Source organism: Jatropha curcas, chromosome 2 (assembly GCF_041381405.1).
Source record: "Jatropha curcas cultivar XTBG-Jc1 chromosome 2, XTBG_Jcur_1.0, whole genome shotgun sequence".
Lineage (NCBI taxonomy): Eukaryota > Viridiplantae > Streptophyta > Magnoliopsida > Malpighiales > Euphorbiaceae > Jatropha > Jatropha curcas.
The window spans coordinates 27,288,856-27,303,626 of NC_143152.1; the positions used below are offsets into that span (position 1 = coordinate 27,288,856).

Sequence of the window (14,771 nt, forward strand, 5' to 3'; positions counted from 1 at the left end):
TTACAATTTTTGAGTTTTGACCTGCTTTCAAATTAGCACCCATGATGTTTTACAAAAGCTTTATTAGCAACAGGTGAAAAGATTAAACACCACTCAACAGCAGTTTGGAAAAAGAAAAGAGAAAATATAGTCCAAACCAGTTTGCAAAATAGACTATCAAGCAAGAAAATATTTACAATTTTTGATTTAGTAAGGAGCAACCTTAATTAATTTTCACACGTACAAAAATTTATTAACAAAATAACATAATATTAAATGTCAAGTACTATCACTTGAAGCAAAACTTGAACCAGGCGCATCACTGATACTTTCTCTTCTTGATATGTTTCTTGGACAAGCATTTCTTCCACTACAGAAGCCTGTTGTTGTATAACAAGCACAGGTGCTTGGCAATCAAAATCTGAAGATGCCAATATATTTCCAATTACACCTAATTCATCAATCACTTTCCATTCTGATAGTCCTGTTATTGCTGAAGATTTCGGATCATGTCTTCTTCCTGCCAAAATCAGGTCGAAGCACCTCGAAGCACCGTTGCAGTTTCAGATCCTTGTGTTACTGTATATTCAACAAATTTCACAGCATTGCTGCTACTACTAGTGCGAAGCTTGAACTCGTTTATATTACTTATATCGCGCCTTTTTTCTATTAAATCAGCGTCGCTTTGATCTTCTGATATGAATCTTATAACTGTAAGCATAATGTATCTATGCATAGCCATGCGTGCACGAAATGCTAATGTTTCACGATCATCAGGACCTCCAAGAAAAAGTAGGCACACCCTTTTCATAGCCTTGCAAGGCGCAATTGATGCTCTAATTTTTCCATTGTTGAAAAGAATGCCAACAGAACAAGGAGCATATTGCAAGATATTCTTGTTGATAATTGTGATAGAAGGATCGTCAGAATGTTGAAATAGTAAGATTATTAAGGATGTAAACTTCCCTTGAGCCATAGAACAAACAGCATCATGTAATGTTGGATAAGGTGCATAGGATGTGTAGCATTGAACCATGGAAAGTCCTTCGTTTCGATATCCAATTCGACTTAAGGCTTTGATGATGCGATCGATTTCATGTTATTTATGATCAGTTGATGAAGAAGTACCAAACTGGAGTGAGATAAGAAGAGGGACTGTGCCTATTTCTGATTGCTTCAGGTTCATAACATAAACTTCAATTGGGTCTTCTTTTGTAGGATTAGAATCTTCAAGCAAGTTAATAATGGAAGGCACATTGTCTTGTTGATGGATAAAAGCAAGAATTCTCAACTCAGCAGAACGTTTGAAACTGTGTTGGACTGTTCGCCCTTTATAAGCAACATATCTTCTTGAAGGATCATGCAGAATTTTAGCTAGCCATGTAAAAACAGCACAATGCAATGCACAGGATATGTTCAACATGGCGTAGGTCTCATTTGAGATGAACATTACTTTATTTGCGCGAGAAAAAAGTTGCACATCAAAAAGTCCTTTGCAATTCAATATGAATCCCAATGAAAGAGCATCACGAACAGATAATTTGAAATAAATTGCGGGGATAATAACAGATAAAAGCCTCGCTGCAGAAGCTACAATCATTGTTAACTCAACAACAGCAAATTTTTCAACTCCCATGGCGAAAATGTTGGTTCTTTTACAAGCATCAAGAACGTAACATGGTACCAGAATTGTTTCTACAAAGCAATCAAGCTTCTCCATTAAACTAGAAATCATTGGAGAACCATCAGAAGTAGCCAATCCTAAACTTACAGGCGCAAAATGAAAATGTTGGCCCATATATTCCCCAAAAAGAGCAGAAGAAAGTACCATCAAGCAAATATCACAAATAAATGACTCCTTCAAAGGCTTTCCATCTGGGGTTTGTCTAACGATCCAAAGCATTATTGGGCGTAAAATGAAAAAAATTATCAAAATCAGAACTACTTTGCTAATCTGTGAGTATACTATTCCTGATTTTACAAGTCTTAGTTCAGTGTTTGCTTTGACTTCAAAAGTAAGTGCTAGAAAAACCCAACTGCTTAATCCACTGATAATAGAAGAAGAGAGAGCTAGACGGCCTAGTTCAGAATTCATAAGCTTGACGTCTGTCAAGACGATTAAGATCACATGAAAAGAAGCAGTAGATACAAGAACAGCAACTGATGGAAGGCTTTCGTAAATTTCAAAATCTGAGTTTCTAAAGTATTCCCGTATAAAATAGGCAAAACCAGTAGTTACCACCAGAGGAACAATAAGAGAAGCAGCAGTGCCTATAACAACTGCAAGTCTTCCACATTCCCTTAGCTAAAGGGTTGCTGTGTTCAAAACAAGAAGAGATCCTTAATACGGTGAAAAGAGAGAAGACAAGATTGCAAGTTCAAAGACCACAGGAAAAGAGCACAATCTCTTTAGAGAAAAGGGATTGTTGTGTTCAATGGCAAGAACAAACTTTCAGATTGGTCAAGAACAAGAGAAAAAACAAGAAGAAGAAACAAAATCTCCTTTTGAAAAGAAAATTTTCAAGAAAGAAACAAAAATAAAGCCCGAGAAGAATGGTTTATGTCATAACAGAAGTTGGTTGGAGTTACTAATTTGGTTCGATATCAGATTGTTCTCTTCCTCTCATTCGGATGGCCTAAAATTTGGACAAGAATAACTTTATTTTCTTAGAAACTAATTTTAATTGATGTTTATTTTTGTTAATGTGAATTTTTAGACATGTTGTATTTAAAAAGTTGCTTACTTGGTAGCAAATGAGAGCTCTCTTCCATCTCAGTCAGATAAGATAACATTCTAAAAATAATATTTTTAAATAAGTTAATTCAATATACAATAAAAATGTATTTGCTTTCAAGATTGTTAGAAGAAAAAATCTCCAATATAAATATTGATGATATATCTTTAATCAACCATCAATAGTATTGTTTAATTGTTCGTCAGAAGGTCAGCAAATAAAGTTGCAGGTCAGCAGAATATCTGGAAGTGACATTTTGTTATATTTCAAATAGATTTCTTGAAATTTTGTTAGATATGAAAGAAAGATTTCAAATAAAGGCTCATAAGATCTCGAGAAGAGAACCGATATGTGAAAATAGAGAGGAAAAAGAAATTAAAATTATTACTTCTTCCAGCCATAATCAGAACTTCTAGCTTTTTTTTTTTTTTTTTTTTTTTTTTTTTCATAACAACGTAAAGTTTCCAAACCTAAATTCATTTGGTATTAGTATATATACAAGAAGAATAGGAGAGAAGAAATCGCCAAGAGAAAAATTAGAGAGTACCAAGAGAAAAAAAAAAATTCTTGTGAAATATCATATCTTCAAAAATGATTTTTTTTTTTTGTCCTCTTTCTCGCTATGATTTTCAAAAGTTACCAAGCCTCACCATTTGTGATCCAATCGCAAAAACTTCGTATAGAAACCTATGCATATCAGTTCTAGGATCATCGAGGGCTACTAATTTGCCGAGCTTGACTATAGACGCACTCCACTTTTCATCATCATATTGAAGCAAAATACTCAATTTCATTTCTCAGTTGCAGAAAAAACCTTCGAATCCGATTGATAAGCAAGCCTCGGCACAATGTGGAGAAGTTTACGGTGATGCGATTGGTTAGATTAATGACTCATTTTTTCATTATCCTATGAACCAAACACATGACTAGAATATGAATTCTTATTATATTAAATACAAGATAAAAATTATATTTTCTATTCCATTTTATTTCTTACTTCAGACTAAACATAGTCTAAAAAGTTTTTAAATTTAATCTGGATTCATATAAATTGGATCCCAAATTAATTACTCCTTCTATAAAATATAATCTAATCTCCACCATTCAAATATGAAAAATAATAAACAAATCCTCATTTTATCTGTAGTGACTAAATAATTTCTTGCAATGCAAAATGCCTAAATGCAGTATAAACAAAAATAATACATCATAACGATAACATAAATGGCAAGATAACCTTATATGACGACTGTTGCCTGTCAGCTCTGGGATCAGTCCTAGCAACTGATTTCCAAGGCTTGACAAAAGCTGCACTGAACATAGCATCATCGAAGGGCACTGGCATACTGAAGTTTACAGCCGATTTGATCAAGAAAAGTTCAGACCCAGTGGTTAAGTCAGTCCTGACAGATTGCTCCGAGGATTACGGTAATGCATTGGATGAAATTAAGGACTCATTTCGTGCTACTGAGACGAAATCTTATGGTGATAAAACATGGGTTAGTGCTACGATGACTTATTCTGAATTCTACGTGGATGGATTGAAGGAAAAATCTGAAGTTAAATCTCCATTGATTACTATCAATACAGAATTTAACCAGCTTTGTAGTATTATCTTAACATTTAAAAACCTCTTGTGAAAAAATTAAAATCTTGTGTATTGTATACTCATCTTATTGATTTATTGATTTATGCGTGATTGTAAGATGAGATTACTTGTGTGAAGTAAATAATGAAAAAAATAAAGTGATTTATGCCTAATTGTCTTTTTTAAGTTTCCATATGATGAAATTATTGAATTCTTGATTTAATGCTTATGCTTGTTTAGAGAAAAAAAGGAAGGGGGGGGGGGGGGGGGGATAACTTAATAACTGAATAATTATGTACCAATTTAGCTTTAATATTTCAGGGAAAAAAAGCAAAGGACCCAAATTTGGGTAGACACTAATTATGTACAAATGGTTGATTGTATAAATTCCCAGAAGCCAACCTCTTCTATTTTTGGTAAAAAAAAAAAAATGATGTTACAAGACTTCTGAGGAAGATCATCCATCATTGATCACCAATCAAAAAAAATGATGTTACAAGACTTCTGAGGAAGATCATCCATCATTGATCACCAATCAATTATCAATTACCAAATCATCAAACTACAACACCTTCAATCATCAAATGGATGGCCTTGACCTTGACCTCCCTTTTGATAAATTTTCGTTACTGTTGGCCTTTTAGCAACAGTGGCTATCTCCGAGCAATGCACGCTTGCGTGGCTAACTTCCGAATAGTTTTCTGCAAGTTCTGTGTGATTTGCACTCACCCTGCTCACTTCAGAGAAGGATCTTGATAACACTGTTCGACTCTTTAGGAATAAGCATACAACTGCACAGTCATCTACTCTGCAACCTGGATATTTATTTTTCCATGCTCTAACTGCATACTTTACTAGTATTTTAGCAGCCATGGATCGCTTTCTTGCCGAAGCAACTATGTGAATCACATCGTAGTTTGATAATACATCCCATATCTATAGAAAAGAGAGAAAAAAGATATATTTATACATCTTTCAAGTTAGACATTGCAAGAAATCAAAAATTTATTTTCCAAAATCAGCTTTAGACTTATAAAAACAATATGCAAGAATTTATTATATTCATCATCGGCTAATTTTCTTTTCTTTTTTTCTCTTTTCTTACCCCATCAGTCGCAAGAACCACAAATTCGTCATTGTTTGTAAGCCGTCTATAAGAAACTTCGGGAATTGAAATGAGCCCATAATCTTTCAAGCAGAAATCTCCAAAGGCCCTGGCCATGGCCAGACCAGGACAGTCTTCGTCAGGCATCCATATCCTAAACACTTCCGGTTCTTCTTTCATTGCAAAAATTCTACCTTTGCTATTCTTGATTCTTTCAGCTTCACCTAAAGACATTGAAACAAGGTTGGCAACTTAGGATTTGTTTGATGAGAAAATTGCAATATTGAAAATATTCAAGTCATTGTAAGGTATGTTTCACATGTTTTAAGTAACGACCTCAATAAAAACAGACTCACAGACTCCGAAGAATTATTTTGGCACGTTAAACAGATTATGATAAGAAAGAAACCACTGACTCGCAATATTGGGTTTCAAATCAACTGTGAGTTGGACGGGAACAAGTTGGTTTCCATTGCTTCTAGTACATAGAACAGCGCGCGAATCGCCCAAATTGGAGACTATCAAGTGATTTCCCTGGAAGAAAGTTGGAAAACAAAATAAATCAAAATCTCACAATGCGTTAAACATGAAATTAACAGCAATTGCATATATAAATTACCTGTTTAACTACGGTTACAGCAGTAGATCCACTGCAAAAGCTATCAATACTGGCATCAAGACTAAGTTCTTCATCCATTTCCTTAAAGCATTTAATGAAACTGGCCTCCAATGAAGACAAGAGACGACTGCCTTGATCACCATCTTTGCTACCATTACCATCATTTCCATCAGTACCATATCTGAAGTTGTTAGCCTGTGATAATTTGATGGCTGCAGAGAGCCTCGAGGGTAAAGTATCACGGACATGGCGCGAAACCTTGTGACCATAGGGACCATGGCCATCAAACACACCACAGAAAAACATATCTTTATTGCCAAGAAATTCCTGAATCAAACTTCAAATTTTAGTTTAATGCATTAGATTGTTTTATACATATATACAAAAACTGCTGTCATCTGATTAATTATCATGAGCTGAAACAAATTATTATGCAAGTCTAGTTCTAATGGAGAGAAAAGGCTTCCTTTTTATCAAAACAAAGTCCTCCTGAATCATCTTTCACCGATATGTATAAACGTCATGCTTAGCTTCTATAATGCTGATAACGGTGTCTTTATTTATTTATTTATGTATTTCCATTTGAAGAGTATCAAATTGAATGATATCACCATCTATTTAAGATTATTACTATATAGACACAATTGGGCAATAGGAATCAAATATCACCAGAAACAACCTTATCCCTCAATTATCAATAAACAACATAAACATTATCAGAAATACAATTTCCTTGGAAACCCATGTAAGAATTGCAAGCAACATACAAGAAAACAATACCAATGTTCCAATGGCAATTTATCATAACAAATACATAAACAAACAAACAAAGGGTTAGACATTATAATGGAATATGTTATATTTTTATATGCATATGTTATGATCCATAACTTCAGACATTTCCATGAAAGAAAATCTATGATAACAATCAAGAACCAAAGACATACATAAACGGCAAAGAATGGGATTTTATTGAAACGACGGATGGATTTAATTACCTCCCAAACGGTCATAGCATCTTGATTAACCCCCTTTTTGCCTTGTTGAGAATACATAGAAATGAATTTAGAAGCTCCTTGTAATCTCATGCGGGCCCCATAATCTGCAATTGTTACATGATCATCTTCCTCAATGACCTCATAATCTCTGTCTTCAACAGCATCCTCCACCGCCCCCCCTTCACCAAGACTGGAATCCTTACTACAACATGCTCCCATTCCTTTAGGTTATCAAACCCCAAAAGAAATGAAAAATCAAAATCAAACAATTTCCCTGAAAAAAAAGGGAAAATGAGATTTTTCAGTGGAGCCAACTGGCTCAAAATTTGGAAGGGGGTCAAGGGAGGAGGAAATCTTTTTTCGTTTTAAGGAGAAAGAAAAGGAAACGAAAAAAGAATCCATGCATAAAGAGAAAAATACATGCTAAGAAAAAATAACAACTTAATAATAATAACAATAATATAATATAAAAAAACAACTTAATAATAATACTAATAATATTACATTTATCAATTTGTATTTTTCTTCAAATTTAGACAATCCTCGTTCCCTTTAAGAGCAACTCATTATAATTAAAATCATTCCAAGTTAAAAAAAATTAATTCTAAATTTTAATTCAAATGAATAATATCCAACATATTCATAAACTATATATAATCTACAATTATATAATCTATCTATAATATATATAAATGTACGAATAAGAAGGTACAACTACTCCAATTAAGTTTATGTATTAATAGAAATACCATTAAGGATTTTAATTTTATTGGTTGAAAAAATAAATCTAATTTAATTTTGATTGATTATACTAATTTCCTATGTAAATTTAAATTCTATTGTATAAAATAAGAAATTATATATATTAAATAAGATAAATATTAAATATTGTAAGAATATAATATTTTTAAATATTTTAATTTATTGGTTGAAAAATAAAGGTAATTTAATTTTGATTGAGTTATATTAATTTTCTATTTAATTATAAATTCTATTGGATAAATTAAATAAAAAATATGTTATATACTAAATAAGGTATACTGGATATGAAAAGAATATAAAAATTCAATTTGATAAAATAATAAATTTATAATATATTAAATATAGTAAGAATATAAGAATTTAATTTGATAAGATAAAAAATTAAATTGTATATTAAATATGATAAAAGCATAAAAATTCAAATTGATTTCCTGATAATATCTAATTTGAATAAATAATTAAATAATGAAAGTTTGGTAAAAATAATTATGTTTTAAACAATAAAAATTTATTGCATAACAAAATAATATTTAAATTAATATTTTAATTTCTTAATATTAATTATTAAACTATCTGATTGTATAAAGAGTTAATTATTTTACATTATTTTAGGTTAGTAAAAAATCTAAAAGCAGTTTAAATAAACTGTTAAGAAAATAATTAAATAATTAAATAAAAAATAAAAAATTTTGATATTTAAAACTAACCTATTTAGCCAACTCTTACAAAAAAATAATAAATAAAATTCAATTAAAAGAATTAAAAAATTGATACTTATTATTAAAATTTATTATTGTATTTTCAATGTAGAACATAAAATCTATGAAAAATAACTTAATTATATATTATTTAAAAATCATAAATATAACTCAATTAAAAATCTTATTAAATTACCACTTTATTATAAATTACCAATACATATGTTTAATTGTTATAGGAACAATAATATTTTAGAACAATTTTAGAACAATTTCAACATATGATATATTATTAAATCCAAGATAATTAAATGTACTTATATTATACATATATATAAATATGATATGATTTGATTTGATTTATTTAAAAAAAAAAAAAACTGAACTCAAACTATAAACTATTTTTTATAAAAATTGTCATCAATTAAAAAAAAGAAGAAGAAGAAATGAGTACCTGAGCAGTGAAAACTCCTACGTGGACTTCATTTTTGGATTGAAGAAAGGAAAACTTCATCGTTTTTATCTCTTCAGAGGTTTGTTCTCAAAATATTCGTCTCTATAATTAATATATCTCCAATGTATTTCTATCATATAACATTTTATACCTCTTTTTATAATTAATTAATATCTCCAAAAATATTATATTTTACATAAGAGTTAAAAATAAATAAATAAATAAATAAAATTATAAAAAATTAATTTAATATAGTTCTGACTAATTTATAAGTAGGAAAGAAAAAAGAAAAACTGAAAACCAAATGTTGACTTAACACTCGGTGAATATCCAATTACATCTTCCCAAAAAAAGTCTGGTTTTTAAAATGTTGAGATACTCTGAACTTCTACATTACCTTCATAAAACGTGATGCCTTCTGTTTCTGCCATTTTGTTTTCTTTTCTTTAAATGTTACAGATAGAATTCAGATCTGACAAATTATCTTAGAGATGGAATTCATATGCCATTAAGACCATCAAATTAATTTGGATTTGCATTCCTATTAATTAATCATCAAACTAATTATCTGTTACGTGTCAGATTGTACAATATTCGTAAAGAAAAGACATCTCAATGCCATGCTGTACAGTAGCAAATCCATCCTTGACTTCAGGTCTTTCCTACAAGGATTTCAAAGCCGGAAGGAAAAGGAATAGTGTTGTAAGTCTAGGTCGTTTCAGAATAATTCTTTTGAGTAATTTTTCAATTTTACTCTTATAGACACATTAATTAAGAGTAATTTTAATTAAATTAATCAACTTTTTATTATAATTTAGAATTCCAAAAATAAAAATTTATGGATGGAGTATTGTACATCATATCAATTTATACTTTTGGACAGTAAAATGCAAGAGAAATAAGAGAACAATGAAATCCATACCGAAAACTGAAATAATTGAACCTTTCATTTGCAGCAACAATTCTTACATGAAAATAACAAGGATATTTAAAATGTGAGTTCTTTCTTTTAACCAAAAAATTAAAAAATAAAACCTAAAATGTTCCAATAGATGTATAGGACTGTGACCAATCACCACCATTGATGAACAAACTAGAACCTAAAATGTTACAAAAGAATCTATTGGATTTTCTTACCAATCACCACCATTGATGAACAAGAACACCACTGTCTCTCAAAGAAGTAAAAAGTTTTAAGCATTGTCCATAAGTTTTCTCATATTTGGGGCTCCTCTGTCCAGGACAACATCTTTGCCACCTATTGTAATGGCATTCAAGAAAGATTTCATCAATCAAACAAATTGCACCTGTTTTAAACAATCGAGGTATTAAATCAAACTCGGTCCCTTCCACGTCCATCTTCATCACCACAAAATCCTTCTCTGTCACCGTATTCTTCAACCACTCTGCAAAATCAAAACCCTGAATCTCATCTACTTCTCCATCAAAATTCTCATCAGTCTTAGCCGATAACTTCGCCGGCTGGATTCTTCCCATTCCTCTCCCTTTATCCTTCACTTCCTTACCAGGGTCGCGATTAATTTCAAAAGTTAATGTTTCATTCTTCACCCAGGCTGCATATGGCAATAATGTAACACCTTTTTTCAACTTGTACTCTCCGTGAAAAGCTTTATCAGCCTCAATTGCATACACTTCAAAAGTTCTATTCTGTTTTGGGTATAGCTTCTTGAACCAACTTCCTATGCTAGACCCATAACTCCTAGCTCCAACATCAACATAAACATATCTATTCTTAAAGCTTATATCAGCCATTGATGACAAATACTTTATGTTCTTTATATTCCTTTTTAAAGTAATCCATGGCTTCAAAGGCTCCTCTTTAATCAAAGGCTCCGCATTTTGGATTAGTACCCGTTTATGCTCCGGGACAGAGCACTTATTCACAGAACTTCCGCCGGACTCTTTCACCGGCCGGCCAAAATTCCCAGCCTGTTTTTGCAGCACAATTTCTCTAATATAAGGCATTGACGGATCGTAACCATCTATATTATGCGACTTTATCAACATGCAAGAATTAAACAAATCAAGGAATGAATTAAAGCTATACGTATCTTTTGCCCTCACGTGGACCACCACAAACCCTTCGGGTTTCAAAGTCCGGGCGATTTCCGATGCCAGATCCACCGGCCGAGACGCTTTATCGAGACCGCCTTTACCAGAGAAAACGAAGTCAAAGGTATTATCATCGAACGGCAAGCGACTCGTTTTACTGGAAATTACCAAAGGCTTAAAAGCTTTCTTGAAAATTCCAACCGAATCGGATACGCCGATCTCTTTCAAGGCATAGACGTCCTGTCCGTTTGGTGTCTCTACACATAAGGACTTGAAGCCCGGCGAGAGATAACCTTCTGACATCAGATCCTGAAACACCGAGGAGTAGAATTGAACGGCCTTGATCCAGTCTTTGCTGGTGTAGAGATCGCCTTGACTGAGACCCGCCGGCCGAACTGCTTTATTCACCGCAGAAGCGCCAGTCCCAGCCGCGGGAATAACAAAGTTAAAATTTTCCGGCAGGGAAAAAAAGCAGAAGTCACCGAGATTACAAGACTCGCCGGCGATGGTGACAATGTAAGCGAATCGAACGATGATGATTAAAACCCCGAATAGAAGCACCCGTGCTATTAAATTCCTGAGAAAGCTGGGTTTGCCAGCGGTGGTCTCCATGATTATCAACCTATACACCTAACTAAAAAAACAACAATATTGTCTGTGTGGTTTGTTTAAGTGGAAACGAATCTAAAAACCTAGCAATCGGAGCAAAATACACCAGTTAACGGGAGCAGAAGCGGGCAGAGGTGTGGTTGGCTCCGACAAGGACACTTCTTCTGGAAGCAGTGGCACAAATAAGGAAATAGAGAGAGATAGGAAGGGCAGACATGGAAAACATGATGGATTTTGCTCAGGCGAGAGCTTAGGAAAGAGAGATCATCGCTTGCTGTAAGAGAGTGAACGAAAGAGCTGAAATTTGTGAGAAATCAGAGAACGGGGAGAAAAATGACCAGAGATTTGAGGATAAAGACCAAAGATCCGTGGTAACCGGAATAACCGGTTAACACGCGGAATGGAAATGGATTGGAGCTGCGTGGAAAGTGAGGAAAAGAGAATTGGAGTTCAAACTTACCACTGAATTGCTTTCTAAATATCAGGATTGCCACCACCACCAACTTCTTTGCTTTGCTTGCGTTTCTGATAGCGACGTCGTCTTGTTTCTAGTATTATCCAATTTTTTGCTTTGTATAAATTATATAATTTATTTATTAATCAAAAGAAAACAACCTTCTACCAATACCATATTATTAAAACGACATTCTTCCAGTCGATTTGTACTAACTCTCCTAACTAATCAAACGTCTTTCCATAATTGGCAACTATGTCGTTGTCTTTCCTTTCCCTGTCAATTTCTTTTTAATGTTTATATGTATTTCTCAAAATTTTTAATACAAGTCCGGTGAATATTAGTTGATAATACTAGTTAATAATTAATCGAGCATAAATTTAATAGTATGATAGTTAGAATATCCTTCGAAAAAAAAAAAAAAAAGATATCACATTAAATAAAATACCAAATATACAAAATAACTGAGGATAGAAAATCTGATAAGCACACACATAGTTTAATGTTAAGTGTATATACGAACTTACAATGGATTTAAGTTTAAATCTTTTTTTTTTAATATTAAAAAAAAAAGAGAAATTGTTTTTTTTTTTTTTTGGTAACATTTGCTATTTTCAAATGGATTAAGAAAATGATTGAAATTCATTGATTGTCTAAAAGTACATGGTAAATTATAAATTGTGCTTCTTAAATATAAATATAAAAATAAATTACACCTAATAAATATGGATAAAATTGAAAAGAAAATAATTAATAGTCTCAAAATCTCTTAATGAGCACTTATAGTGGAACAAGTTAAAATGTCTATTTATAACTATTAAAGTGAAATGAAGGGAGTATCAAATAGGCTTAAATAATTAGTTAGTTCTGAGATAAAAGGACTCGTATGAGAGGATATGTTACAACATGATAATCCATTAAATAAGATGACGTATTACGAATATGATTAGATTTAACTTAATTGGACTAAGTCCACTTATGATATAAATAAAAAAAATTATAATATTAAAGTGGTTGGATATGATTAACCCTTGTAAACATGGTTCGCACTAATTGATTTGCAATTGAATAGAATTAGGGTTGGAAGGATGTGTTTAATTCTCATAGGTATGTTTTACCATACATACATATAGAAGTTTTTTTTACTGAAAAAGAAAGAAACGTGTATCCCAAGTGGTAAAAACTAGTAGATTGTAAAATAAAGAGCATTGACCAAATAATTGAATCTAAATAAAAGAGCTACAAAAGTTGTTGCAAAGAAATGTAATGAACAATGAGAATGATAGCAGCAATATTGAAAAGTATAAAAAATAATAAATATTGGGATTTTTGTTTTGAAATTTAAATTTTAGGAAATTTCTATTTGTAGAGAGTAAGGAAAATAAACATTATTTTCCTTCTGAGTCTATAAAATTATAATCTTTTTAATTTGGATAAAGAATAATGAATCAATTAAAAAAATATTATTTAACGTGAAAAACATTTAATTATTTTTCTTTCTCCATTATTTTCTTTACTCTCCTTTTCAAATAAAACCTTAGAAATTTTAAGGTTTTAGTATTTATATTTTTTTAATGAATTGGAAAGCATTTTGAGTGAAGGGTTTACTAGATTTCTTAAAGATAAATTTTGATAAAAAATTTTTTTCTAAATACATATTTTCATTTAACTGTATTTTTTTTTCATATGTATTTTAAAGCACAATTAAAAATATATTCATTTCTAAAAAAAATTCAGATAAAACGTTTACAACTCCGAAGTGTTTAATAAATCTTTAGAACATAAAAGAGAATAGTATTTCAAAAATTCACCTCTTTAATTTTGAATTTACCAATACCAGCCGCTATCTTAATAAACTAAAGTTGAAAATTTAATATAAAATTCCTACTTTTTAGGATGGATTTTTATAAAATCATGTAATTAAGTTAAATATAAATATTTTTAAGTAAAATATCTCCGATATTTAATCTATGAACTCTTTCAAGAATTACTTTGTCTTGTATCCGCGGCCCATCTCGTTCGTTCATATAGCAGAGCAGCAAATAGGACCTTAATCGGTAACATGGTCGAAGTTCACCGGTTCAGTCGGTCATCCCACGAGATATTCTTTGGGCCAAACGAAGAGAGAAAAGCCAGAAGCAGCCACGCTTCCCACCGGTCGAACTAAACCCGGTGCTAGCCGTTATGTTTTATTTGTATTTAGTATATACCTACGGTACCCTTAAGCTGAAGGAATCATGTCCCAAGCAAACAACCAAAGAAGAAGAATATGGGTGTCAGCTTCGCTGTCGCCGTGTACAACAAGTGGCAAAACAGATGTACTTCATTACTTCATTTGGTGACAGTTCACACCGCTGTGGCTTACCAAAATATTTACCAACATTTCTTAATTTATTTTCTAATCATAAGATTTTTTTTTATTTTCCATAAATGGTGATCTAAATGCTATTGTCGGTGTTGGTGTTACATTTTAATTATATCAAGTACACTTGATTAATTTTTTTTAATAATGTAAATAATAAAAAAAAAAGAATATCACAAGGATTTGAATACGTTGACTAATGACTACTACTTTAATAAAAGGGACCAATTTCTCCTGCTAAATTAATTCTGTGGCCAGTGTTGTTGGTTTTTTTATATGTAGTAATATATTTTATGATTCTTTCTTTCATTTAAATGCATCAAGTGCGCGCATGC

At 31.6% G+C, this 14,771-nt stretch overlaps 2 protein-coding genes and 1 pseudogene across 2 annotated transcripts; all 3 read right to left on the reverse strand.

Moving 5' to 3' along the window:
- Nucleotides 1-258: 258 nt before the first annotated feature.
- LOC110010946 (cation/H(+) antiporter 26-like) lies at nt 259-2,554 on the reverse strand (annotated as a pseudogene).
- A 2,045-nt stretch (nt 2,555-4,599) lies between these two features.
- On the reverse strand, nt 4,600-7,429 carry LOC105648141 (Protein phosphatase 2C family protein). Its single transcript, XM_020684891.3, has 5 exons — nt 7,025-7,429; nt 6,027-6,353; nt 5,824-5,941; nt 5,408-5,631; nt 4,600-5,238 (listed from the first exon to the last, which is right to left on the reverse strand). Exons 1-5 carry the CDS (start codon nt 7,241-7,243, stop codon nt 4,876-4,878), a joined length of 1,251 nt encoding a protein of 416 aa, XP_020540550.1. The 5' UTR covers nt 7,244-7,429; the 3' UTR covers nt 4,600-4,875.
- A 2,438-nt stretch (nt 7,430-9,867) lies between these two features.
- Nucleotides 9,868-12,013, reverse strand: LOC105648080 (methyltransferase). The gene has a single exon (XM_012234361.4). It carries the CDS (start codon nt 11,621-11,623, stop codon nt 10,079-10,081), a length of 1,545 nt encoding a protein of 514 aa, XP_012089751.1. The 5' UTR covers nt 11,624-12,013; the 3' UTR covers nt 9,868-10,078.
- Nucleotides 12,014-14,771: the final 2,758 nt, after the last annotated feature.

What these genes read in the sequence shown, in the direction of transcription:
- LOC105648080 (XM_012234361.4), bottom strand. Translation starts at nt 11,623, where the DNA reads ATGGAGACCACCGCTGGCAAACCCAGCTTTCTCAGGAATTTAATAGCA.
- LOC105648141 (XM_020684891.3), bottom strand. Translation starts at nt 7,243, where the DNA reads ATGGGAGCATGTTGTAGTAAGGATTCCAGTCTTGGTGAAGGGGGGGCG. An exon ending in TTTGAAACCCAATATTGCGA is followed by an intron (nt 5,632 to 5,823) that starts GTCAGTGGTTTC and finishes CAATGTCTTTAG; the next exon opens with GTGAAGCTGAAAGAATCAAG. An exon ending in TGGTTCTTGCGACTGATGGG is followed by an intron (nt 5,239 to 5,407) that starts GTAAGAAAAGAG and finishes TCTTTTCTATAG; the next exon opens with ATATGGGATGTATTATCAAA.